Source organism: Marmota flaviventris, chromosome 2, assembly GCF_047511675.1.
Source record: "Marmota flaviventris isolate mMarFla1 chromosome 2, mMarFla1.hap1, whole genome shotgun sequence".
NCBI classification, from domain to species: domain Eukaryota; kingdom Metazoa; phylum Chordata; class Mammalia; order Rodentia; family Sciuridae; genus Marmota; species Marmota flaviventris.
The window spans coordinates 31,214,837-31,242,672 of NC_092499.1; the positions used below are offsets into that span (position 1 = coordinate 31,214,837).

The 27,836-nt window shown below is 45.8% G+C and overlaps 1 protein-coding gene across 9 annotated transcripts in view; it reads right to left on the reverse strand.

Moving 5' to 3' along the window:
• Positions 1-20,995: 20,995 nt before the first annotated feature.
• The window catches only part of Sipa1l1 (signal induced proliferation associated 1 like 1), a 364,872-nt gene continuing 358,031 nt past the window's right edge, over positions 20,996-27,836 (reverse strand). For 8 of the 9 annotated variants that reach the window (XM_071607707.1, XM_071607706.1, XM_071607701.1 and 5 more), the window contains 4 exons: positions 27,643-27,789; positions 26,132-26,246; positions 23,629-23,713; positions 20,996-22,967 (listed from right to left, as the gene is read on the reverse strand). In XM_071607707.1, coding sequence (XP_071463808.1) covers positions 22,824-22,967; positions 23,629-23,713; positions 26,132-26,246; positions 27,643-27,789 — 491 coding nt within the window. In that variant the 3' untranslated portion in view covers positions 20,996-22,823. The remainder of the gene's footprint in view (positions 22,968-23,628; positions 23,714-26,131; positions 26,247-27,642; positions 27,790-27,836) is intronic. The other variant, XM_071607705.1, reaches the window with a different exon arrangement.

The following is a 27,836-nucleotide window of genomic DNA, read 5'->3' on the forward strand; positions in this document are numbered from 1 at the left end:
AAATAAAGTAATGGTTTTCTCTTTGATTTTTAATCCAGCAATATTGCCATGGTAGCTTTAAAGTACGTGTGTATCTTCCTTGTTCCTCCTTTCAAGTGGTACAGCCTGTTCTCCTCCCTTAAGTGTGTATTCACTTCTGACAAGTAGGATATGGTGACGGTGTGTGTTTTAGAGAATAAGTCGTACAACGTACCAGTTTCCTCTCATCTTCTCTGGGGTCACTCACTCTAAGGGAGTGGAGCTTTCTGATGCATGGTGAACACGCAGGAGCAACCGCATGGAGGGATCCGCATGGTGAGCACTGAGGTCTTCTACCAAGGAAGGGACACCTCCAGCCCCAGTCAAGTTTCAGGTGACTGTAACTTGACAGACAACTCCCTGAGGGCGACATCACGAGAGACCCTCCGTCAGAACCACCCAAGCTATCAATAACCACACACCCTGATTCCATTCATTTGAAATGCTCAGAATAGGAAAGTCCATAGAAACAGGAAGATTAATGGTTGCTTAGGACGGGGTAGAGATGAGAGATGGGGGGAGGCAGCTGCAGACATGGGAACAGAGGTGTGAAAGTGTTCTGAAGTTGACTGTGGCCACGCTGCACATATCTCTGAATAACTAAAATCCACTGATTGAACACTTTCAATGGATGAATTGGGCAGGATGTGAATTACAGCTCAACAAAGCTCTGTAGACGGAAAGGGAGAGAGGGCGGGCAGGAGGGAGGGACCTGGCAATCACAGGAATCACCGTCAGTTCATTTGTAAGGAACTCTGCCTATCATGGGATAAAGTGACTTTTAGAAAAAAGATCCCTTGAAAAATGTAAGAGTCTAGAATCTAGTCTAGAATCACCAATTCTAGGCTAAAGTAGCTAATCTTTACATTTACCTAGTTAAGACGGACTAGCAAGGCATGGAGGTGCATGCCTGTAATCCTAGTCACTTGGGAGGCTGAGGCAGGAGGATTACAAATTTCAGGCCAGCTTTGAAAACTGAGCGAGACCCCCAGCATTTTAGTACGAGACCCTGTCTTACAATATAAAGGTGTGTGTGTGGGGGGGGGGGGGGCGGGTAATGGCTCAGTGGTAAAAAAAAAAAAAAATGCTGTTGATAGGCACTGCCTTTGGGTGGATCTTTCCCAAAACACATATAATCCAACTGAGGAGTGGTCTCAGTATCTGTATATATGTAATGTGCCAAACGGTCTAAGGGATTCCAAATCTAATAATTAATTTCCCGAGCAATTAGTAACAAATGCCATTAAAACTGTGTTGCTTTACAAAATAAAACCAAATTCCTTTTGTGTCCAACTCCCCAGAGTCCTCCAACTCCTCAACCAGCCTTGCACATCCCTGCCTCCACCTGCAGAGGCTGAGGGCTCAGCTCACTGCCTCGCTACATGGTTGTGCTGAATTTAAGCTGTTTAAAGCACACTGGTTTTATCAGAGCCACTACTACAGGTGAGCTCACCAAGAAATGACACAGTCAGATGCTTCTATGAGTGGCTTTGCGAGCTGTCCCCCACCCCACCCAGGCATGTTACCTCTTTACAAAATCACACCTCCTGCAGAGCCAGGATCCTCACCCTCTCCTGTGTCCCTCCCCGCATCTCCTGCCTGTCCCCACCACCTGCAAAGGGCCAGGTATGGGAGTTACTCTTGTTTAACACATAGTTATGGCAGCCCCAGCCACTGGTTCCTGGCCAACACAAGACTGGAAGTAGCCAACTGGATGTTGGAGATAAGCCCTCATCACAGGCAATGAGTGTCAGGTAGCAGGAAAGCAGGAGAGGGACTTGGACATCACAGCAATGGCTTAATGCTGCAAGGACACTTCTATCTCAATGGAATCTGGGGGTTGACTGTTCCTTAGACACAGAATTCCTGTCCTAAATCACGGTTCTAAGACTTCAAAAGATCACACTATACTCAAGATATACTATTTCAAAGGGTATTTACACACACACACACATAACTTTATTGGGCCTGGGGTCTGACTTGGTGATACGGCACTTACCTAGCATGCACAAGGCCCTGGGTTCAATTCTCAGCACCACACACACACACACACACACACACAAATATATATATATATATATATATAAAATAACATATGATTTTAAAAATAAAATTCATATAAAAACACATACAATAAAATTAGTGCTTACATTTGAATGGAAATGTTTCATTCAGAAAAGGAAAATTTAAAAAAAATTGAAGAAAAGGTTGTTATGTAAGGGTTAAGTCTTATTGATTGATTGATTTTTTGTGGTGCTGGGGATTGAACCCAGGTCCTTGGGTATGCAGGACAAGCACACCACCAATTGAGCTATATCCCCAGCCTCAGGATCATGTTTTTTTAAGAGCCCATTCCTAGGTGCTCTAGGTGAACCTGGTCTAGAAAACAGCGGTCGAGGACAAAATTATTTGCCAACATCAGCTGATTCTTGCACAGTGGAGTCTGTAAAATTCCAGAGTCTCTGCCTTAAACAAACATTGCACACACAGGATGTGCCGGATGCTGTGTTTGGTGACATGAAACAAAAATAAATCAGGCAGGGCACTTGTCCTCGAGAGCCAGGCCCTGGTGGGTGAGACTTGGAAATTAGGAAATAATTGCCACACGATATGGAGCTATATGACAAAGTGCTTCAGAGTCACAAAGAGAAAGCAGTTGATCCTTGGAAGGGATGAGAAAGGCTTCAGAGAAGATGAAACGTTCGAGATGTGTCTTATTGGAGCTCCAGCGTGATGTGCTTCTCTGTAACCAGCTTTGTGTCAGCCTGTTCAGGCCACCATGAAGCTTGCTGTTTGCTGCACTGGAGGCTGGGAAGTCCAACATGTAGGTGCCAGCAGATTCCGTGTGTGGTGAGGGCCTGTTCCTCAGAGAGGAGGTCTTCGGTGTGTCCTCTCACGGCAGAGGGCAAGAGGGCTCCTGCTGCCTCTTTTATAAGGGCACTAATCCCATTGCTGGGGGTGCAGCCCTCGTGACCTAATCACCCCCACAGGCCTCACCCCTTAGGACAGTCAGAGGGTTCCTGAGAAAACCAGCTGTGCGGGGTGGACTCAGCCAGTGGCAGGCAGGACGGCGGACTGCCTCACACAGACAGAGCCAGTGACAGAAGAGAGAGGAAGGTCAGATGAGGGAGACATTTTCACACATGAGCTTTACCTACAGAGATGCAGAGGCCATGTGCTTTGGGGGCCAGGGGTGCAACAAATATCAGGAGAACCCTTAGGTGTCCTGTGGTATTGGACAAGCCAAGTGGGGATTTTAGGAGTCTCACACACGTGGGTAGGCTGGGTATCATAGTGCACACCTGTGAGCCCAGTGGCTCAGGAGGCTGAGGCAGGAGGATCGCAAGTTCCAAGCCAGCCTCAGCAACTTGATGAGGCCCTAAGCAAACTAGGGCGACCCTGTCTCAAAATAAAAAGGTCTGGGAGTGTGGCTCAATGGTTAAGTGCCTCTGGGTTGAATCTCAGATACAAAAAAAAAAAAAAAAAAATGTGGCTAGTCTCTGCCCACAAATACTTTCTGAATTCTGAAATTGGGATCTAAAGAGGTGGCAAGTTGAAAGGGTCACTTAGGAATTCTGAGAGCTGTTACAGCCTAGGAACCCAGGATTCCCCTACACCTGCTGCTGGAGAAGAGAGAGGCTGGCACTTAGGAGAGACGCAAGCAGGATTAGAAGGGCCTCTGGGGCCAAAATTCAAATCTGTGTGAGGTGAGAAGCTAAAATCCTAACCTGAAAACCACCAGATCAGAACAGAATCTCTTACAATCTTTCAGGGCCAAGGAACGAACACCTGTTTGGTTCTCACCTAGAAACCCTGGAGGGGCACATCCTAAGAACATGTATATTTTTAAAATTAGAGAAAAAGGTAGACGAATAGATACAAGAATAGAGAATGTCACCAGACATTTGGAGTAGATTTTTATAAAAAGATGAATCAGCCAGGCATGATGGCATCTCCCTGTAAGCCCAGCTACTCAGGCAGGATCGCAAGTTCAAGGCCACCCTGGGCAATTTGGTAACACCCAATTTCCAAATCAAACAAATAAATAAATAGGACTGGGGTGTAGCTCTGTGGTAGAGCATTTGCTTAGAATGTGCAAGGCCCTGGATTTGATCCGTAGTACCTGGAGTAAGAGGAGGAGAAGGAGAAGGAAGAGGCAGAAGGGAGGGGAAGAGGAGGGAAGGGAGGAGGCAAGGGGAGGAGGTGAGGGGAGGAGGAGAGGGAAGAAGGATGAAGAACAAATATCAAATAGACATTCTAGAACTAAAAATCACCATAACTAAAAGTAAGAACTCAATGAATGGATTTAATGGCAGATTATGGATCGAGTTTACTAAGAAACCAGGTCATCAGAAACCAGGAAGACAAATCAGGCAGCGGGGGCGGTAGGGGGGTCCTTTGTCATCCACCCAGCTTCTCTCCTTTTGGTCAGTGGAGGCTCAGCCTTCTGTGGCCTGGCATAGTCTATCCAGAAGCTAAACTCAGCTCCACAACTTGGGCTGGGCCCTGGCTAACCTACGGCCCACCTTGTCTCCCACACAACGGACACACACACTCTGCTCTGTTCCTTCACTGCAGTTTTCTTCATTAAACTCTTTGCCCCTGTGAATACTGATGGTGAGCCCTGGTCATCAAGTGTTTGCCACACCCCTCAGAGTAGCTGTCTCCCAGGAATCTGTGCCCCAGTGGGGGTCAGCCATTCCAGAGCTGATCCCTGTGTCTGGCTGCACAGCCATGGGATTGGAAAGCCTCTGACGTCTCCAACACTCCAGGTTCACTCTAAAGGGAGACGTTCAGCTTTAGAAATGGGATAAAAGACCCTGTGTGGTGGCACACGCCTATAATCCCAGCCACTTGGGAGGCTGAGGCAGGAGGATTGCTAGATCGAGGCCCGCGTGGGCAATTTAGACAGAACTTATCTCAAAATAAGATATAAAAAGGGCTGAGGGTGTAGCTCAGTGGTAGAGCTCTTCTCTCGCATGCGAGAAAACCTGGTTCAATCCTTAGTACTGTGAAAATGGTGGGCTGGGGGCAGGGCTGTTAAGAAACGATTAAACCAAAGATTGCCTTGAAAATATTTAAGCAAAGAGTCATAGTTCCAATTTTGACCTTCCTATGTCTCAGAAGAATGAAAAAAGTAAAAAAAAAAAAAAAAAATTAAAAATCTAAATTTCTGCATTTTTAAAAAGAAAACCAAGAGACCTGTAACCAGGCTCACAGTTTCACCTGGTGACATCCAGGAGTAGCTTCCATCTATCCTGCAGGGCGAAGGAGGGCCAGGTGAGGCACCCCCGACTGAATGGCAGGAGGTGTTGGCTTGCAGGGTCAGCCTTTGTGCTCCCAGAGAGTGAATGTCACCCCAGGTGCCTCCCTCTGGTCCCCGTGCCTGCCTGTCCCCGTGGGTACAGAGGGGCCTGGAGAAGTAACTTAAGTTCCTAAGAGCAGAAGCCAACCAGCAGCCTGTCACCCCGACACTTGCCTCCCCGGTCACCACAGCAGGTACAACAGTTCAGATGAGCTCATTCTGGAAACTCTCACTGCTTTCTTTAGCAGCTGTTTCAATGGAGCGTTTATAGTAATTAAAAACAGCTTCATTATCTAGGGGGAAAAGCAAATGTGTGCCACTTCACCGTGTTCCACGTCCTCACACAGCTCAACCGAGCCTCAGCCAGGCAAGCCGTTGCTAGGAGACCAGCGGCCAACCTCAAGAGGTGGGGGTTTCCTCCTCCTCTCTCTCAAGTTCTCTGCCCAAGCCTGGCCCGGGCCAGCCTGCCACCCATCGAGGAGAAGGAAAAATGGAAAGTACCCCCCCTCCACTCTGCAACTTCAAAGGAGCCTTGGTAGGTGTTATTCAAGAAATAGCAGAACTGTTTTTGAACCCATAATAACATCTGGTTCCCCACATTTTAACTGGCTTCTTCAGCATGCCAGCCTCGAGGGACTGGCATGGAAACCCCTGTGAAGTTGTGAGGGCTTTTTTTTTTTCTTTTTCTTTTCATGTTCCTTCTCCCAGAAATGTGCAGGTGATGGGTTTGGACCCCAGACAGAAACCTGAGAAACCAAAGAACCAGGAAATTCTTCTATACTGAATGGACAAGGTAAAGACTTGGTCAACAAGCGTGGATCTCTGAGAAGACACAGGGATCCAATCCAGTGATAAAAGTCCTAAACTCTTCCCAAAGGAGAGACGTAACAGAGACGCCACGTCAAAAAACTTCTCGGTTTTTTTCTGCTAGTTCAACAGTTATATAATTTCCATCTAGTGGCAGGAGGTTGAGAAGCTGAAATCAGTCTGGGTCCACAGAGGCCCCTTGGCAAGGCAGGAGCCTGCCCGCTTCCTGGGCTGGGATCCTGTGATCTCTTTTGGCATTTCCTGGAGTTTCCTGCCTGGGACATGCCAACCCTGGTATGATCCTAGGACCTTCATGCTTGAATCAGCTGGTAGGGTTGGTGGCCTAAAAAAGACTGAAATATTTCCTATCTAACCATTTTCATGGAAAAAAAAATCTTGAAATCAGTTTCTGAAATTGAGATTTTTTTTAAAGTACTTAAAACAAGAATAGTATTGTTCACAATATTGGTAAAACCAGCTGAAATATTAATTTCAACTTCTTGGTTTTTTTCTGCTAGTTCAACAGTTATATATAGTAAGTATTAGGTTTTCAGTAAGAGTCTTGTCCCTAGTGTGATCCGGTTGATTTGGGTATATGCATCATTCATTTTCTCATGGTATTACTCATAAGCTAACAATTTTGAGTTTTCCATTATAGAGAAGGATTATTTCTTCAGTTTTTATCCAGATGATGTACTTCAACCACCTGGCATCAAATTTCAAAATCTCTTCTAATAAACTTTAAAATGATCCATTGTTTTCTGTAAATACTGTGCCATTCTTTACCATCAAAAACAACCTCACAACTGGCTAAATAGTTACACATGTTATTATTTCAGATCTTCTCATCCACATCCTCAGCCTGTCTTACAGTTTTTATTTTAAGCAGGGTCTTGCTAAATTACCTAGGGCCTCACTAAGTTGCTGAGGCTGGCCTCAGACTTGAGATCCTCCTGCCTCGGTCTCCCAAGTGGCTAGGATCACAGTTATACCCCACCATGCCCAGCATGAGTGTTTTTTCATACGCAAACCCACATGCTTTTAGTGTGTCCACTATTAAAAACATATGCAGTTCATTTCTCCGAAGATTTTTTCTTTTCTCTTTTCAGCCTTTTTTTTCCTTGTTGGGGGGTCCAATGCTCTGGTTTCTATTTTTATCATCATCTTGAATTATTCTCATATGATCAAGGACCTAATAATAAATAAATATAATTGTATGCCAAGTGCAAACTTTAATACTTATCAAAAATATAAATTGGTAAAATGTATAAATTAAAATATTGAAATAGATCATGTTTTCAAAAGTTATTTTTGTCTACAATAGCCACTATTTTTAAAATTTTTTTTGTAGTTGTAGATGGACAGAATGCCTTTATTTTATTTGTTTATTTTTGAGTGTTGCTGAGGAGCTAACCCACTGCCTTACGCATGCTAGACAAGTGCTCTGCCACTGAGCTACAGCCCCAGCCCAACATTATTCATATTATTTCTTTAAGTTAAGAGATAAAATTTGCCAGGTGTGGTCATGCACACCTATAATCCCAGCAGCTGGGGAGCTGAAGTAGGAGGAGCACAAGTTCAAGGTCAGCCTCTGTAACTTAGAAAGGCCTCAGGTAACTTAGCAAGACCCTGTCTCACAATGAAAAATAAAAAGGGGTAGGGATGTGGCTCAGTGGTTAAGTGCCTTGAGTTCAATCCCCACTACAAAAAAGAAATTTTAAATATAATAAGTAAATTACAACGTGTGTGTGTGTGTGTGTGTGTGTGAGAGAGAGAGAGAGAGAGAGAGATGCTGGGTATTGAACCCAAGGTCTCATGCAGCTACGCAAGAGTTTACCACAGAGCCACATCCTAGCTCTATAACTATTTTTTAAAAGCTGATCTTTCTAAAGTTTTAAATTTTGATCCAATTTTTAAAAACATTTTTATACATAGTATTAAAATTCTTAGGTTATTTACTATATATTTGCCAATGTAATGAAGCAATATCTCATGTTGATACCTGTAGAGCTTTATCTACACATATTTAATATGAATTGTTTAACACTGCAAAATGTTCCTGTTTTTAGCCAACTTTTTTGCTGCCATGACTGAAAGACCTGACCAGAAAAATTTTAGAGAAGAAAGAATTTACTTGGGCCCGGTGCAGTGGCACATGCCTGTAATCCCAGTGGCTTGGGAGGCTGAGGCAGGAGGATCATGAGTTCAAAGCCAGCCTCAGCAATAGTGAGGCATTAAGCAACGCAGTGAGACCCTGTCTCTAAATCAAATACAAAATAGGGCTGGGGAAGTGGTTCAGTGGTTGAGTGCCTCTGAGTTCAATCCCTGTTGCCTTCCACAAAAAAAAAAAAAAAAGTCTCTTTGGGGGCTCACAGTTTCGGAGGTCTCAGTCCATAGGCAGCTGGCTCCATTCCTCGGGGCTGGAGGTGAGGCCGAACATCATGGTGGAAGAGTGTGCTGGAGGGAAGTGGCTCATGTGATGATCAAGCCACAGAGAGAGACTCCACTTGCCAGATACAAATATATACCCCAAAGCCACACCCCCAAAGACCCACCTCCTCCAGCCACACCCACCTTCTTTCAGCCACACTCAATTAATCCCATCTGATGATTAATTCACTGATTAGGTTAAGACTTTATAACCCAATCATTTTCCTCCAAACCTTCTTGCATCGTCTCACACTTGAGCATTTGGGGGACACCTCACATCCAAACCGTAACAGTCCCTCAGCCACCACCCAGCACCTGTGTGTATATCAAAGAACTGACACCTGGGGTCAGAAAGAAGGAAGCTCAGCACCACTGGGAAGCAGCCCTTGTTATGCACAAACCATCGCTTTGATGCTAAGAGGCGCATTTAACAATTTGCCTTTCCTCCTTTGAGCTGGAGGATCCTTGGTACATTTCAGAACTGTCCCTTAACACCTCTGAGAAGCCACTGTCCCTGTTGCCTTGTGCTGTGAAGACACAGAACCTAAGGAGAGGCTTTTCCCGGAGGCCTGAACAGTTAACAAGGAAAGCACCTGTTTAGGGTTACAGGTGACCCTGTGATGACACTGGAGGTCATGACCTGGCTGACAGAGGCACCCGAGGTCCTCTCACATTGCGCATATGTAGGCGATCTGCAAGCCCTGGAAAGCACAGTGCCCCTCCTGCCCAGGTTTCAGTGGCTCTTTGAATGAGGGGCCCATCTTCTTGTGAGCCTGCCTGGGCTGTGCTTGGCTTGGAGAAGCAGGAAGACCAGCATGAGATTTGAGAACTTCCCCAGGCCCAGGAAGGGGACACGTATTGCCAGGTTCTGCACAGTGTCTCCGGGATGTAGCAGGACCTCATGGGTGAGTGTCCCTAAGACACAGCTAGAGAGGCTGGGCCCGAGTCTGGGCTTAGTCAACACCTTTTGATTTGCTCCAGTCCTCTGAAGTCCTCTGAGGCTGTTTCCTGAAAGTCCCTCTTCATCCTTCCCCGCAGGTACCCAGAAAAGCCCTTGGAAGAAATTGTGCTGGTTATGAACTCCCATTTTTACCCCATATACAGATTGCAGAATCACATCAGTTACACATCCATTGATTTCATAACCCACTTGAATCAAAGTGTGAAATATGATATATCAAGAAATTTGTTATGTTTTGAACAACCAACAATAAAAAATTAAAAAAAAAAAAAAAAGAAAAAGAAATTGTGCTGGGGAGGTGAGGGTCACCTGGTCAATAAATGGTTACCCCCAGCCCCACACATGAGTACAGGGCTGCGGATCCTGCTCAATTCCAAATAGAGGCTATCACAACGTCAGGAGAGCCCCAGGTTCTGAGCCACATCTTACCTTCAGAATTTGTCCCTGCAAATCTGCACGATCAGCTCTCCTCACCTGGGAGCAAGTCAAGAAGCAGACAGCAGAGGGCGCCAGAAGCCTGCAGTTGGAGCTCAGGCTGGACCTGAGGGGCTGTAACTGTTCCAGGGACTTGTTGGCTCCTCTGGGTGGAAACTGGACTCACAGAAAATGCAGATTTATTTATGTGAGCACTTCCCAAGGGGCTCTGTTTATTTGGACCTCTCTGTGATTTTCTTTTGTGCCCTTGGTGACTCTCAGATGTCAGTTGCTTGTTTTTCCCAGTAAGCAGGTGGAAATCCAGTTTTTATCCATCAAAGCCCACTTTTTCTTTTCAGAGACTTAGAGAATAATACGTTCACTTCCTTTCTTAGTCTTTCGCAGTGCACAGTCTCCTCTCTGCAAACATTTAACTGCATGCTTCTTCTCTCATCCCTCTTAAAGGTTAATCTGTGGTCATGCAGGAAAGAGAGGGACTCTTTCTCCAGAGTTCTGAGTGAATCATTTCTAAGAAGCACCTTTGGGTCCTGAAGCTGATTAACCCCTTATCCAACTAACTGATTTTTTTAAAAAAAGATTGTGTGGCCAGACGTGGTGGCACACGCCTGTAATCCCAGCGGCTCAGGAGGCTGTGGCAGGAGAATCAAAAATTCAAAGCCAGCCTCTGCAACTTAGCAAGGCGCTAAGCATCTCAGAGAGATCCTATCTCAAAATAAAAATGTAAAAAAGTACATGTATAAAGGCATGAATTAGGATGAACATACTCTATATACAAAGATATAAAAAAATTGTACTCTATATGTGTAATAAGAACTGTAATGCATTCTGCTGTCGTGTATTTCTATTTTTATTTTTTTTAAAGAGAGAGAGAATTTTTAATATTTATGTTTTAGTTTTTGGCAGACACAACATCTTTGTATGTGGTGCTGAGGATCGAACCCGGGCCGCACGCATGCCAGGCGAGCGCGCTACCGTTTGAGCCACGTCCCCAGCCCCTGTCGTGTATTTTTAAAAAAATAAAATCAATAAAAATTAAAAAAAAATGGCTGGGGATGTGACTCAGTGGTTAAGTGCCCCTGGGTTCAATTCTGATACGACTATTACTAATAATAAAATTTAAAAAATATATTGTGTAAAGCCTTGAGTTTGATCTTCAGCATCAAATAATAATAATAATATTAATTAATTAATTAATTGAAAATCGATTCTTACAGTGAGGCTCCCCTATACAGTGTGCTGCAGGGGTATTTCCAAAGAGGTGCTGAGCCCAAGTAGAACAACGAACCAAAACCTGGGTGAAATGACTCTTGAGCAAAATGTGAAGAGAAGCAGGGGGTGAGAGGTGGCCTCACTCCATGCCCATGGTCCCTAGAACACCTGTGGGGACCCCAGGCTGGGCTTTCTTGCTTGTGTGCCAGGGGTGGAATTCTTTGCTCTGACTTGTGTCTCCGTCTCCCATGGCTTTTGGGGCAGGTGGGAGGTGTTTCTTGCCATCAGCACCAACAGTCCCTCCACCTGGGACTTTCAGAGGCACTGCCCCTCTCCCGCTTACATCCTTCACTGGGGTTTTCTGGTGACGTTTCAAGGTCCCTGGGTCCCCGGCACACTCAACCCCTCCACAAAACCTCCAGGTCTCAGTCCCACAACTCTCAACGGATGCCAGGAGATCCCACAGGAAGCCCTGGGGCAGCTTCATGAATCCCACCTGGTGCCATCATCTCTGCCTCGCCCCACACAACAGAAAACCTGGGAAGGCAGCGGGGACAGGAGGAGAAGGGTGAGCACGAGGCCTTGGGGTGAGTGTGCAGGGGAGTGAGTTGAGAGAGAGTGGGTTGAGAGCTGGATTCAAAAGGTTAGGGTTAGGGTTAGGGTTAGGGTTAGGGTTAGGGAGCCCTGTTTGAAAACAATGATTCGGGATCACACCTGCATGGTCAGGTTTGGTGGCAACAGGTCCTGCCATGCCAGCCGGGCAGCCTCCAGGGCTGCCTTTCCCTGAGGCATACGAATCCCATTGAGTATAGCACACAGAGCTCTTGTGCTAAATGACCAATCAGCATTGTTAAAACTATGCAGTGGATGGAAACAATCAGCCAAATGGAAAAAGATGATATTTACTTGAGATAAATGTCAGGCCTTCTTCCAATTTCCATTTTGAATAGAAAGGAAAACACTCAAACACCACATGGGGAATGTCCAGGAAGCTGGGCACCTCGGAGCTCAGGCCAGAACAATATAGCAACCTCCGGCTGCCTGGTCAGGAGTACCAGATCCAGAACGGGAACAGTGATTCTCAGGCCTAGAACACTGGGTTCATTTCTGCCTATCACCCTTCCTAAGGAAGCCAGAATGGTTAGGAGACAGAGGCCCAGCAGGTTAGCAGTAGCAAGACGCCCAGGAATGCTTAGTTAGGGAGAAAAGATTGGAATATGGAGAGGACAAGTCAGCCACCTCCAAAGAGTTGAGGGGCTGCCTCTGGAAAGAGGGGTGAGGCTTTTCTTTGGGGTTTCTGAGGGTTGGATCAGGTCCAGCAGAGTGGGAACCACATAGGGGCAGGGTGTTGGAATCCAACAGACCTGGGTGCAAATCCAGCTGGGTGAGCTGGCAACCCCCTTAGCCCTTCTGATGCTGGGACACCTGAGCCCCCAGAGTCACCCCAGGGCAGGATAACACAGTATTCTTAGCAAAATGCCAGCAGCGTCGCAAGTCCTTAACAAAGTGCCCCATTATTTCTAGGCGCCAGCTACTGGGAGGCCGATCTGCGGTAGCCTAAGACTTGCTACCACTTGGAATTACCCTACAGCAGAGCACGTTTTTGACAGATGACGAGTATTTGGTGGATTTCATACTGAAAACAATGCTTTTGTGTGCTTGCTGTCTAGCTAGACTGATTGCAGGGGTTTCTCTTTGCCTCCGCCTCTGCCAGCCCCTGCAGGCTGCAGACCCTTCCCACCACTACCCACACATAGCCAGGCAAAGTGGAGGGGCGAGGGCTACAGCTGTCCCTTCTACCCCAGACGGTGGCTAATGTCGCCCCATGAAGTGAGACTCAGCCTCCAGACAGCAATGCAGAAGCTGTGGGGGCAGAGAGTGGCCGGATGTGGCCAGCAGCTGACAGCCACTGGAGTAGCAGGCCTGTGGAGGTGTCCCTCCGCCTTCGAGCCGCATCTTTCTTAGGGGGCCGTAGTGGCACAGAGATGCTCACTGTGGTCTGTGACTCACTGTGGTGATTCTACCTCCAGCGGAGGGCCTTTCGAGCTCCCACTTCCTGCTGGCCCTGGCGGGCAGTTCTCTGGCAAGCGAGGGGAGTGCCAGGCTGCCAGGGCACAGGAGGTGCCGGGTCTCCCCCACCGCGCACGCACCGGCACCGGGCGCAGATGGCAGGCTGCCTCCAGTACCTCCAGGCGGCAGGCAGAGGGTGTCACGGCCCTGCAAACTTGAATTCTGGCGCATGGCTTCCCTGGCAACAGAAGTGTGGCTGTGATTGGTGGTGCAGGGGAGGCAGCTCCAGAACATTCCTTTGCAGCTTTGGGGGCTGACTCTCAACTTCCCCACGCCTTGCTGGCTGAGGCTTCCTTGTACCACCTCCCCCTCGCTGCCTCCTTCCCAGTCCCTACAGCGAGCCCTGAGGTGGTCTTCCGCAGGCCATAAGGGCTCCCCCCAAGTCACCCCAAACCTTGTATCCTGGGAGTGCGTGTGTGAGGGTGTGGAGCCGGCTCTTTCTCAGGTCTTCGCCTTGGCAGGGCTGGCAGGGCCTGGAGATCACCCAGCATCATATCCTCTTGGGACCTGCAAATGCTCCACCTCAGCCACTGGGCTTCTGGGTTGAGATCTGAGTTTTAGTGGGAGGGGGCTGGAGGATACATTGATGTCCTCTTGCTCTGCCAATGTCCTCTGATGGCAACCCATGGCACTGAGACCAAGCTGGTGAGAAAAACAGAAGGGCAATGTAAGTCACTCCATGAGCCACAGCCGCTTGGTCCTCAGGTGGGGGACAGGGGGGAGGAGTGGGCCTCCCTGCCCAGCACTGATGTTCAAAAAGGCCTGCCTTTGCCCCCGTGACCACTTGAGGAATGGGCGACTGCTCTCAGGTGGAATGAGTGTTTTGCTGCTTTTTTATGGCTCAGGCTGAAACTTCCGGCATTCTCACCCTGATTAGCAGTGTGTGAGTGGGGTGTGGGCTCATCTCAGAGGGCCTGAGGAGAAAGTCCAGCTATCACAAAGTAAATGTGGCACAGTTTCCATGACAGGCCTCATTCTAAGGCAGGGGGTCCATTCCTGGCCCTGGGCTTGACATTTCTGGACCCAGTTCTCAAGAAGACTGGTTCCTTCCACTGTGGTCTACAGGAGCCCTGAGCACCATGATTAAAGACAACCCTGCTAGAAAGAGCACATGGAGAGGTTTAGATGCTGCACCGAGACAGGGGAGCCCAGCAGAACCCAGCCATCCACTGTCCCCACCAGTGTGCTAGGGATGCGAGTGAAGCCATCTTACTCTGCAAACCAGCTCAGCTGTACACTCCCAAGTGACTCAGGGGAGGACGAAGAGTCACCAGCAGAGCCCTGCCTATGTTCTTGACCAGCAAATTGATATGTAACAAGGTGGTTGTTGTTTTAAGCAACTATGGAGTAGTCTAGGTAGCCCTAGATACCTAGACCACTGGCCCAGGGAGGTGTCCTGCCGGAAGCGCTGGTTCCCAGGTGCCCTTCTGTGGAGCCTTGGCTGCAGGCCGGTGGGAGCATTAGGGCTGACACTGTGGTTTACACTTGGGAGCTGGGCTTGTGTTGTTCCCCTGGGTCTGTTGAGCCTGAAAGCAGACCGTAAGGCCCTTGGACATGGTTTCCCAACAGATGGGCTCAGAAGTATAAGCTGGAAATCTCTTCTCTATCTTTAAATTGCTGAAAACAGGGACCAACTCTGAAATCCATGGCTCTGACTGCCCATGGAGAGAGATGTGGCACTAGGAGCAGGGTATTACAGCAATGTGGAACTGGATCCACAAGGACACCTCTGTGGTATGTGACAGTGAATGTTGAAGCACGTCAAGCCCCTCTCCTCTGTGGGACCCCCCAGAAGAGGCGATTCCTCCTGTCCCCTGACCCCCACCCTGCTCACCACCTACTGCAGATGGTACTCTGGGTTCCTTGGGTCAGGCTCCGTGCAACCCAGCCACGTGGGGACCAATGAGATAGAGAACATGATTAAACATTGGCTCTGCAGTCAAGCTCAACCTTTTGGGGTTTGAACCTCAGTTTTATCCTGCACCTGCCATCTTGCTGCAAACAGATTGCCTGACCTCTGGAGGCCTCAGTTTCTGTAAAATGGAGACATCTATAGAGACCACCTCAAGGGACTATTGCAGGGACTTGATAGGTACCACACATTAAGCAATTGCATCCTTAATACATGCTACCTATGATTATATTCTGACAGGGGAGGGCCTGGAAACCAAGACACCTGGGAAGGAGTGGGAGAACACAAAATTTTTGTCCTGGGGAAGAAACAATAACTTCAGGAAAATCTGACATTTTCCAACATATTAATGGTTTTTACCTGGGAAGGCAAATTTAGGATTTGTTTGTATAATTTGAAGTGATAGGACTGGAAGTAGATGCAAAAATGAAAGGGAAGCAGATTTTCTCTGAATAAAAGGAGGAATGTAAAACCAGGTGCACTGGTGCATGCCTATAATCCCAGTGACTCAGGAGGCTGAGGCAGGAGGATTGTGAGTTCAAAGGCAGCCTCAGAAAAGGGAGGCCCTAAGCAATGCAGTGAGACCCTGTCTCTAAATAAAATACAAAATAGGGCTGGGGGTGTGGCTCAGTGGTGGAATGCCCCTGAGTTCAATTCCCAGTACTCCCCCACCTTCCAAAAAAAAAAAAAAGGGCGGGGGATGTAAAGGAGAAGCGGAAAGGTAAAATGCAGAAGCCCAGGAACTGGCCAGCAGATGCGCCCAAGCCCAGGTAGCTGGACAAGGCCGGACAGCAAAAGGGAGACAGAGTAGTGGGCTGGGAGGCAGAGTCGTGTGACTCAATGGTTCCTGTTGATTCCCATTCTGTGATTCATGACTCCAAATTTATCTAAAGAGAGCATGGGTCCACTCAAGAAAAGGGAAGAATGATGTCATTGCCAAGTGGCTCCCTGGCTGGTGTCTGAATTCAAGCTTGGGTGGGTGACAACCCAATCACCATCAATCTGCAAACAAAATCCATTACCGTAACTGGCATCCGCAGGTCCCAGTTTTGCTGGTAGGGCCACACAAATGAATGCTGGTTCTCTTTCACACCATTGCCAAGTACTTTGAGACAACAGGAACTCCACCCCCTACCTCACCCTGAGCTCCCTGTGAAGCTCTTGTCTTGTGCCAGGCTGGATGCCATTTGTGGTGCATGTTTTACTGGAAGAGCCTTGTTAATTTGAAATGCATCTTCATGGGGCTGAGTTTATGTCTGTATCACTGATGAACCCAGCCTAATTCCATTTTAAGACTGGGAGCCATCTTGTCACAGAGTCACAAAAAGTTCATTTCTGTTTTACTATAAAATACTAAGATTTCTATTTGGCCTGACTGTACTTTGATGATTTAAAAACTTGTTTGGAATTCTTGCCTGTGCTCTGAACTCACCCATGTGTCACTCTCCTTGGCCAGATAACAACACTTCCTAAAATATTAGTGGCCCCTCTGGCTCTCTCTGCCCAGATAACAACCCTCCCTAAAATGTCAGTGGCGCCTCATAAATTCTGATGTTGGAATCTCAACTTACTCCCTACCTTGAAATGTTAAGCCCTGTAGATCATGCTTTTGTATCTGCCTTTGTATTACGCTTGCCAGAACCCCGTTAGCTATAAGTTCCTAAGACACCCCCCCCTTTATAACTTTTTGTGCTATAAAAACCTTTGTTCTCCTGAGAGTTGTTGCTGTCCTCTGGCCCTGCATTCTGGGTGAGGAAGTCGCTGGCCAGCTCTCTTGTGTACACAATATAAACTTGCTTTGATTTAAAATTGGAGTTGGTGGTTCTTTTCTTTGCATCGTGGCTCAACACAACCAAAGGAAGAATTTGCTAAGCACGTTCGTTGTCTAAGATTGCAGAGCAGTGTTTTAGCTTCTTAGGAGAAGTAAGTTTTCAAATGCCCTTCAGTCCTTCAGAAAAATGACCAGATCAGTTATAAATCCATCCTTCCTCTTCGCTAAGAGACTAAAAGGCCACCTCCAGGCAACTATTAGTGACTTCTAGTTGCTGTTTAAATAAACATCTTTAAATGTATTTCCTAAGAGCTTTTATTCCCAGGGACAGAGGGTAGGAAGGTATGTGTGTGTTGTAGGGAATGGTTAGGAAAAGGAAGTGGCTTCCTTGAGTTTGGTGAGGGAGATGGAGAACACCTACTCAACTGCCTACCAGGCAGGTCATCTAAGTGTGCCCAGTGGGCTGGGAGTACTTAGGGCAAAGGAGGCATTGGTAATGAGCTAGGGAATCTATACCCTCCCCAGCCATCTACTTTAAACAAATTTTTTCCATATTTTTTAATTAGTGTGTTATGGTTGTCCATAATGGTGGGATTTGTTACATATTTGTGCATGCGCACAGAATAACAAAATAGTTTGGCCAATGTCACTCCCCACTATTTCCCCTCTCCCCTCCCCCTCCCTCCCCCAGTTCCTTTCTTCCGCTGTAATGATTTTAGATTTTCATGAGATCCACCCCTGCCACCTTTCTTCTCCTTTCTAGCTTCTACATATGAGAGAAAAACACATGACCCTTGACCTTCTGATTTTGCCAGCCATCTACTTTGGCAAAAGGAGCTGGATTTTATTGGCAGATAGCCATTTTGTGATGTTTTTCTTAATTGTTGAGTTATGAAATGTCTAAGAGGGGTGTGACTGGGTGAGCTCATTTTGAGACTCAGGGAGATGCTAACAAGATCTGAAAGCTGAATGGGGAGATCAGCCCATTTAAAAGAACACAGCAAGCAGGTGTGGTGGCGCACACCTGTAATCCCAGGTCCTCAGGAGGCTGAAGCAGGAGAATCATGACATTTGAGACCAGCCTTGGCAACTTAGTGAGACTCTGTCTCAAAAACTAGAAAGGACCGGCTGAGGACACCCTTCTGAGGTAGGGAAGTTCTTAGGCATGAAGTCCTTACGTTCAATCTCTAGTCCTGCAAAAACCCAAACAAAACTACACAACAACAACATCAAAACCACAACAAGGTTTATTACCCACCTTATTGAAAGGCGGGTCCGTGCCTGGTGGAGGGGCTGGTTGAGGCAGAGAGCAATGTGCTCGTGTAGAGTGAGTAATGGGAGGAAATTTGAGGGGTGGGTGTTCTCAGGACGGAAGACAAGTGTGACTGAATGGGTCTAATTAGAGCGTAATGAGAAATAGGGAGGGTGAAAAAGCTCTCTTGGGTCTCAGGTGAGCTATTGAGATGCACTAAGGCAAGGTGGAAGGTGCTTGATTTGAAAGGATGAAGGACCAGAAGGAAGAACATAATCTGACAATCAAAGGAGCCCAATGCAGAGAGGAGTGCGATCAAGAGGGCCAAGGGCATAATGAAAAAAATAAACCCCAGGCTATAACTAACTACCATCTTAGAAAAAACATTGGTGTCTTGAGTCTTTGAGCTGCAGCTTCCATAAAGGATACAAATGATAAAGCACCCGTTCTTCCTCTTCTCTCTGCTCAGTGGCAGAGAAAATGGACTACTGTGCAGTGTGAGCATTTAGGTGACCAACTCTTGACCTTGTGGACCATGTAGGAGGGTAGTTGTGAAAGATTCTGGAAAGCAGGTGGGCTCAATCTGGACATCAGTGACTGAATTCAACACCCTGGTCCTGGAAACACGTCTCTGTACCCACCTCCCCTCCATCATAGCCACTTGCTGAAGGCCTAGCTTAGGGACTTTTTTTTTTTTTTTTTTAAGATAAACACAATACTTTTATTTTATTTATTGGTGCTGAGAATCGAATCCAGTACCTCACAGGTGCTAGGCTGAGCCACAACCCCAGCCCGACTCAGGGATCTTTAACTGTCACCTTGAGCCCTGCTTACTTCAGTGGCTCTGCTGTCCAAACTGCCAGTGCTCCAGTCACTAGGATCATCCCTTGCTGATCTAGTAATTGGCCTTATGTTATTAATGCTGATGAAGCAGTTGCAACCTCATCTAGGCAATAAGGCTTTCAGTCAGTGGTGGAAAATTCTAGGCAAAGAGAGCTCTATTTAAATCACCATTTTAGTAAAAAAGGGAAAGATTTAAAGACTCTGGAGCTTAGTTTAAGCCCGTTTCCCCCTGCCAGGAAGCTCTGTAGTCAATGAACCTGTCAATAATGCTCAGGTATCTAGACTTGGGTAAGTGCCCTTGCACCTTGGTTTTTATTGAACGCTAATGCTGTGATTATCCTGTTAACCTATTCTCTAAACCCTGCTTCTAATGTGATCCCAAGATCACCTGGGAACTTAGGGAATATTTAAATACTAGGCGTCTACTCTATACCTGTTAAATCACATCTCCTGGGACGCAGCCAAGTGACTTGTGTTTAACAAACTCCCCAGGTGGTTCTGATCCAAGCTCAAGTTTGGGAGTCACTGTTCTAAAATACCCAGCAAAGAGTGAAAAGCTGAGATACTAAGCAGAGTGGACCAGCTCATTATGGTTCTTCTATCCCACTTGGCTACAAAGTCCCACATCAAGACTCTGTCCTGAAAAACAGTACAAAGCCTTATCGTATTGGAGATGGAGAACAAAGGAAGACATGACAATTTGAGTGTCTATGGTTTGGCAGTCATAGGCATCTCACGTACCATTTAATCTTTGCAACAATGAGGCTGTCACTCTTTTACTAGAGGAGGAAAGCACGCTCACAGAGATTAGGTAATTTACCTAAGGACATTGATGTGACATTAACGGACAGAGTTTGAGCCCCAATCTAAGTCAAATGTCTTTTTTATCCAAGTATGATGATTCCTATGGACAAGGTAGTTGCAAACTTTTTTTAGGGGAAAGGTATCAAAATTACTGTAGCATCATTTTCTTGTTGCAGTTTAACAATGGCCAAGTTTTTACTGATTGTTTCTGGCCATCCTCTACTCAAAAACCTCCATTTCTTTCATTCTGGGGAAGCAGCACCTGGTAACTGCCAGAACACAGACTGGAATCTGGGTTCAGGTCACCATTCTACATTTAGTTAGAGGCAAACTGCTTAAGTTTGCTGAGATTGCTTCCTTTCCTAGTTGGCCTCATCTCAGGAGTTAGTAACCCCCACCCCCAGCTTATCACCTGCAGTGGATCTGGAGCACAGCCAATTGGCCTTTCCAGTCTGCTCACGGATGCAGACTATGGGCATCTTCCCCCACGAACTCCCTACCCACGTGCCATGCCCTTCAGAAACAACCTCCAAAACCTCCAAACCATGTTAAGAATCATGATCTAAACAGACCTCTTTAGCTTGTCAATCAGAATCTTTTGGCATGCAACCTCATCCTAGTCTTCTATTTCTACAATTTGTAGAACTGTTGAACCAAATAAATGGAAGAAACTATTGTCAGCTCTTGATTAGCTGCACCACTGGAGAGGAACAGTGACGTGGTGGATTTAAAGAAAAAATTGGCGGTTTGACTTTAGAATGTATTGATTTTTTTTAGTAGATTAACTTTTCTAATTATATTTTGCACACTCTAATATTAATAGGCATTTGTATTCCCTGAGCACACAATATTTGACATTGAGAGTTGGGAGATGCAGTAGGCAGTTCAAAAATGTGCTGGTCTGGGAGAATGACAATGTTGTTATGGAAAATCTACACATGGATAATGAAGAGGCTACTAATCATAAAGTGCTCTGCAAATCCTAAATCATAAACAGAAAATGCAAAATGGAAATTCTCTGTGGACATATGAACAGAGTAAAATTCTAAATAGAACAAACTTTTAAGAACCAACTTAGTGTTCATCAAACTTGATGAAAAACTTAGGATGCAAAGAGGGTCAATGAATTTTTCTTTCAGGGAAGAAAACCTTAAGCAATAACACCAAGCATTTTAAAAGAGTGTTTAAAATGAATTTTATTGTTTGAATTTTACAAGTAGTCTTTAGAGGCTTTAAACAAGAACTCTTGCAAAACTCTAATAAATAGCTTGCCCCAAGTCCCCAAAGGAAATGGAAAACAAAATGAAAACAAAACTCAGAAGGATAAGCAAGACTTCAGAATGCTTGGATGTTAGCAATATTTCTCATTTACAAAGAGATATCAGGCAATGTACAATCTCCTTTATACAAGTTAAAGAGAGAAAAAGACAACTGAAATCTTTACAAAGCACTCCGAAATCTTCCTATTTCCATAATAGAAATGTTACCAGGAAAAAAAAAAAAGTCCCATGGAGAAATCACAATCATGAATGAAACTATAGCATAAAAATCTGGTAGTGGGTGTGGTGGGGAGAAAGAGAATCCATCCTGTTTCTTTCAGGGATGGAATAAGGAATGAGTTCATATCACTCAGGGCAGGGAACTTCCAAGCATATGCCACTAGACTGCTGAATGTCCCCTTAGGCCAGAGTCACCCCTAAAGGGGCGAGGGGTCAGTTTAGTGGCAATTATGAAGGCAAGAAACAAGTGGGTGTTCTCGGGTCAGTCAACACCGGTTGGCCTGTCTGTGTTCTGCAGCGGTGACTGCCCAGGGGCTCACAGCAGCCTGCACCACTAGACAGGAAAAAAAGCACATTAGGAATTTCTGCAGCAGAATCCTCTGGATGACCACAAAAAGATGCAGAAAATGCCGTGCTTAGATTTCACACTGGGACATGCAGATTTCAAAAGCCCATTCTATTACAGTCGGTGCTCCTAACAAGCAAGGATTAAAATTCATGATTTAACATTCACTGTTAGCTTTTCCTAATTACAAACACTGGTGAAGTCTTGCTTTGGAGAGGAAGATTTATTAATATAGTCATTTTTAGCAAGCTTAAAATTTTTTTTCTACATCTTTAGCTTTAAAAACCTCAACAAAAACTATGTATATTTTTGACCAAAATGCATACAAGTATGGTTTTAGTTGGCAGAATTAGGAAACCAATGAATGTTTGGAGCCAGGGAACTATAGAGAGTTAATTCCAATTTAGTGGGACTTACTTAAGCCAAACAAAAAAGAGCCCTAGCAGAATGGTGCACCTGAAACCATCTCCCTGGGAAAGAAAGAGCAGGAAGTGACATCACAATGAAGGATCACAGGGCTGGGCCCTGCAGGCCTGATGATGTCCCTCTCTGGTTTACTGACTTGTTGTATAAAATGACCCCAATTTGGCTGGTCTCTGAAAAGGACAAACAGCACCAGCTCACATACAAGTCCTTCAAGGGAGGGGGGGCCTTTACTCAAAGCTCCTCCCTCTCCAGGCATTTTTAGGAAAGAAGTTAAGGAAACACCCCTCCCCACTCCCCAAATAAATGAGTTAAAAAAACTTGGCTTTCTTAGGAACAATGACACTTGTTAGATTACAGGGAAAGCTTGGGTTACCTGAAATAGATAAGAAAGCTGATGGGAATAGAGGCAGATGGCCAGGAGGCACCCTGGTCCTAGGCCCAGTTTCTGTTTAAATACATAACAGATAAAGATATTGTGCAAAAAAATAAAGACATTCACATTTTAGCAGTTAAACTTTTATTTTACTTTTTAAAATTTTTATTTACTTATTTTTTTCTTTTCTACAAAAGGCAGATAATGATTGTTGATCTGCAAATGTTGTGTTGTGCACGCCCAAAGGGGGTGGGTGGGAGGCTGGGGAAGGTGCTGAGAATGCTCCTAAAGGCGTGAGTGAGGGGCTTCAGGGCACCCCCAGAGAGCACGCCCTGCGCCCTCCTCCTCTCCCGCAGCCGTCCCTAGCTCATGTCTATGGTGTTGAAGACCCACTCCGTGAACTTCTTCAGCTTGTCCGAGGCGTTCTGGGACTCCTCCTGCAGCCTCAGGTTGTCTTCCCGCAAGTGCTGCACTTCTGCCTGCAGGTGGGCTTTGTCCTCCTTTTCCTGGAGATGGAGCAAGTAGAGGAGAACTAGCAAGGGGGCCCTACCTGGCTTGGGCTGGGGAGGAGGAGCCAAGGGTCACTTTATCCACCCATTTCCATTCTTTATCCCACTAAACCCTGCATATATGGCCTCTGTCCTGGGGCTAAGCCATTCTATGCTCAGGAAAGAGAGCTTCCAGAGAGCTTCAAATCTACAGTATTAGCTTGGAATGGAATATATTGATGTGTATTTAAGACTCTGTTAATAAGAACTAACCTGAATTTTAGGTCATTGTTTTTATGGCTACTGTCTTGATCAAGTTTAACACACCCAAGAAACAAAATGGCATTCAGTTCTCCTAGTGTGAAAGCCCTAATAACAAGGACCACATGGGAGTCTGGACTGACACATCGCACCAGGGGTGGGAGGCCAGGAGAGGGCTGGTGGGATGGGGAGCTGAAGTGCAAAGGCCTTCCCCCAAATGGGAACCACTTTTCTGATGTGTGATAGTGAAGGCCTTCTTGCAGAATGTCAGCAGGACCTGAGCTCAAAGCTACCCCTCAGCGTGTGCACAGAAAACTGTGCACAGAAAACTGTGCAGTAACACCATTTTAAGGGCTCTCACAGTTCTAGGGCAGTTTGCTCCCACAGACAGGCAACTTGCTCTGAGAGTTATGTTTACCTTCTTCAGATCCTCGCGAAGCATCTTCAGCATACCTTCCAACTGGTCCACTTTAGAAGCCAGGGTGGGAGAGGAATCCTTACTACTGGGAATGAGAAACAAAAGGCTGCGTTGGCAGGAGCCTCCAAGGCTGGGTCTCTGACCAGCCCAAGGCTGAGAAGGCTGTATTCATTTGAAAAAATGGATTTCAAGTGAAATTACTCAACATGATAACCCAATGTGCAGTTTCACTTTAAAAAAAGAAAATGATGATCTTAACAAAAGGTGTCACAGGCTTGAAATACAGCTAATCAATAGCTTCCTTTGTTAAAGATGCTGCATCTACTGAAAAAAGAATGTGACAATAAGCGAAAAAGGTCTCTCTGGCAGCACAAGAGGTACTTAATGGCAGATCCACAGTCACATGGCATAGTGATTCCTGAGGGATCTCTTCTGGGGGCTCAGGGAAGAGATACTTCTGTGGGGGTGGAGTGGGGCTGACGCAGGATCTGTTTGGGGCCACTAGCACAGGACAGGTTGCTGGTTCCCAAAAAAATGGGCTGTAGTCACGAGCGTGGCTGCAGCTAAGTCATCGTGCCCTTGTCTTAAACACTAATCTAAGCATCTTAAAATATTTGAAAAATAAGACTACATGTTTTAAAAGCTTGTCAAAGCTTAAAGTCTTATATTCTGTGCCATTATGATCACAGTTTTCTTACGTTCTATCTGAAGTGCTAGTAATATTGTGTGGGGCGAGTACTAACAGGTGCTGAAGGACAGAGGCCACCAGCGTGCCAGTGGGACCCCACAGCCAGATATGCTCCCACCCAGGGCCAGGAACTCTATCAGCTTCCTGCCTCACCACCTCTACCTGAATCCAAGCTGCCGACAGCTTCCTGAACAAGTTCAGCTAAGTCTCACGATCTCAGTCATACCACAGAGACTGCTGGAAAAGCACACACCTCCTCTTTCCAGAGGCCAAGAGGGAAGAGATGGCGGCTCTGTATTTTCTCAATCATGGAATAAAAGGCATTCTTTACTTCAAAGTTCAAGCTTGCGATACCTCCCTAAAATGAACTGTCATTCTTTCTTCTCATTCTAAGTCTACAACAGCTCCAAAGAAAATCCAGAGTGGCATGGAGGATGAAAAGGCTGCTGACCAATGAATGATGATGTCCTCCAAACTTCTAAGGCAGGACAACCAACTAAAGCTGACAACATATGGCTTTGAAAAGAAAAGCGGTTAGCAGTAATCCACAACATAATGTGGTACAACAGGCAGGCCAGTTTTGGGGCAGGTGGAAGGTCAAAGACGTAGTAGGATAAGACACTGGCAGATGGGGAATGAAATGTCCTCACAAAGCCACTGCAGGCTGTCAGGCTGATGAAACTCTCAGGAGCCTACCTGAACTTCTACAGATTCTTCAAAATGAGTAACATGTCTGTGAGTGCACTGGTAGTATTTAAAACATATGGAATTCCATTTGCATCTGTTTAGTCTATAAGAAACAAAGAGCCAATTCTTTACCCTCATCCTATGATTTGATAATTCCATTCTTTCTCAGGAAAACAGTTTTATACTTCTCTTTGTTAGAGACCTCATCCTAAGAAGGCACATTTTTGTCTTTCCTTTAACTCTACTTTTTAAATTTTTTTTTTAAGTTTTCAGTAGCTAAACTCACTGTCATTCAGCTCACTCCTGCTGTCCCAATAAGACTGAAAGTGGCATCTATCTGTCACACTCAGAACTAATGATCCATTGCTCTTACTATACTTTCTTGGCTAAGAGCCTGTCCTTGCAGGCTGTTCAGAGAGGTCCTCAAGCTGCGTCCCATAGGCCATCAGCAGGACCTGTATCAACCTTGCTTTTCCTGCTTCTTCCCACTTCCGACCCTGTTTTTTTTTTTTTTATAGATATCTGGATTCTTACTCATCCTCTATACAATCACCGCGCCATTTGAAAGTAAGAGGAAAACAGAAAATTCGGTCTGCACGCAGTTGAACAGAAGTTAATGTGCATGCTCTCGACACAGAGGAAACTCTGGACCTCTGTTGCTGCCTTTATACTATCTTATTTTATACATGTCCTTAACTATCCTGGTGACCTTGTTTCCAAGCACAGGAGATGTAAGGCACACATGGGAAGCTGCTGAGATGGGCACACAGGCAATGTGGCAGTAATGGCAGTGGGAAGACTACAGACCCAGACTCCAGGACCCCCAGCACAGGGCCCAGGACGTGCAGTGCAGATGATCTCTCTCACCTGACCTGAAGGTGTGAACGAATGATGGTGAATGGAATACTTAATATTCATAATTATGACCTTAAGTTGGTTAAGAACAGTTAAACTGTGTCTGTACTACTTAGTTATAAGTGTTCTAACTAAAAAATAAAGTGTCAGGCACTGTGGTAATGTGCTCCACTCAGCTAATCCAGGTGGCTTATGCCCCTCCTTTGCCACATCTGTCACTATCAGGGGGTGACACATAGTGCAGAGTGGTTCCCTCGCCACTAGGCCACCAACCTGCTGTATGATTTCATCTGGGCCAGAGCCTGGTCATCGAGCTGGTCACTGTTGGATGCTGCACTCAAGGGCCGATGGTTTTCATCACTAGCAGCAAAAAACGAGGCTCTCTGGACTGAAAGGAGATAAGAAACCATTGAGCACTTTGGAACCACATGCCTGAGTCCTATGTGTAAAATATCAGCAAATGGTCTATGAGGGCAATCAAGTTTAATCAATATATAGGACTGTATTTGAAATCTTATTTCTCAACCATTATAATGGAAAATATCACTGTTTTAGCTATAAGAGGATAGTAACATTATAACTTCTCTTTAAAAAGTACCTACTATGAATCAATTTCGAACACCCACCTTTCCCTGCTCATCAAAGTGGCATTCTAGGAAATGTTTCCCTGGAAAGAGGCCTTGCGCCAAATTTCCAGACCAAGGCTTTTTGTACCATTTAGTATGATATAAATGCATTAAAGACCTAGATTTAAACTTCTTGAAACTTCTTACGAGTATGTTTTCCACAAGATGCCTGGCCACTCTGGTGGCCTTTAGTCCATACCACCTGTGTTTCAAAATATCCCAACTTAAAATTATACGAAAATAACCAATAACTGAAAAATCAGATTAGTACTGGGGAATTTCCAGCAGCTAAATAATATGCAGGAGGCAGTGGGAGCAGCTATGGATCACTCCACAGTTGTTTGGCTTCTGATTCTAAGCCTTGTAAATTTCCACCCCAAATTGAAACCTGATGGAATAGCAACTTTAATTCTCCCAAATAAGAACAGTAAAAAAATCATCTGCTATCATAATTTTATAAAGAATTATTTTAGCACCCCAAATTGTGGAGCGATATTCTTAGAATCAAATCACTCTTTACTCAAGAATGAACAGTAGACAGCCTTGGGCAGACAGTTCGCTGCATTACTTTTAAGTTTCTTCATTCCAGCAGACCAGTCCCAGTCTGAGGATCTGCATTTAAGAACCACCATCCTAAAGCAAGCACAGAGCCAGCAGGTTGGCAAAGGAACAATGCAGTACTCTGGACTTGGTGCGGTGAGTAAGAAGGGCAAAGGAAGCATCAGGACTTGATGGGGCTGGGCACGGCCAAGCAGGACACTCATTCTGATACACCCAACTGTGCAGTTTTCAGCGACATCTTTACAACCTGATATAAAGACCCTCTGAATAAATATTCTTTCCAGTCAAGGGAGAGCTGGGATTCCTCTACCCTTTGCCCATCCTATATGTGGAGATGGTGAGACATCCATGTCATGAATTCCTTGTAGAGGAAACAGCAGGTTCCATCTGATTAATAAAGCATGTGCCCAGCTCAGGGTCTGGCCCTATAGGGTGCTCAAAAGCCATTAGCTCCCTGGGCTGTGGTTGTGCCGGTGAGGTACATGTGCTGTCAGTGTATCCAAGGCAACGGGATAAACAGACTTGATCACAACTCTGCACACAGCAGCATGGCCCTCAGGGTCCCAGGTTGCCCTGCGTGTATCCCACTGCACTCACCCTCATAGGCTTTGGCAGCATCTACCAAGTTGGACCAGTCCAAATCTGCAGCAGTGTCAGGCAGGGGCATAAGGCCGGGGTCTGGTATAGGTTGCCTTCGGGTCTCCTGGATGTCAGTGAGAGAGCTATCCGAGGCCGAGAACTCTCCTGCAAAAGGGGACAAGGATCAGAATAGTGCCTGTGTCCACAGGAGA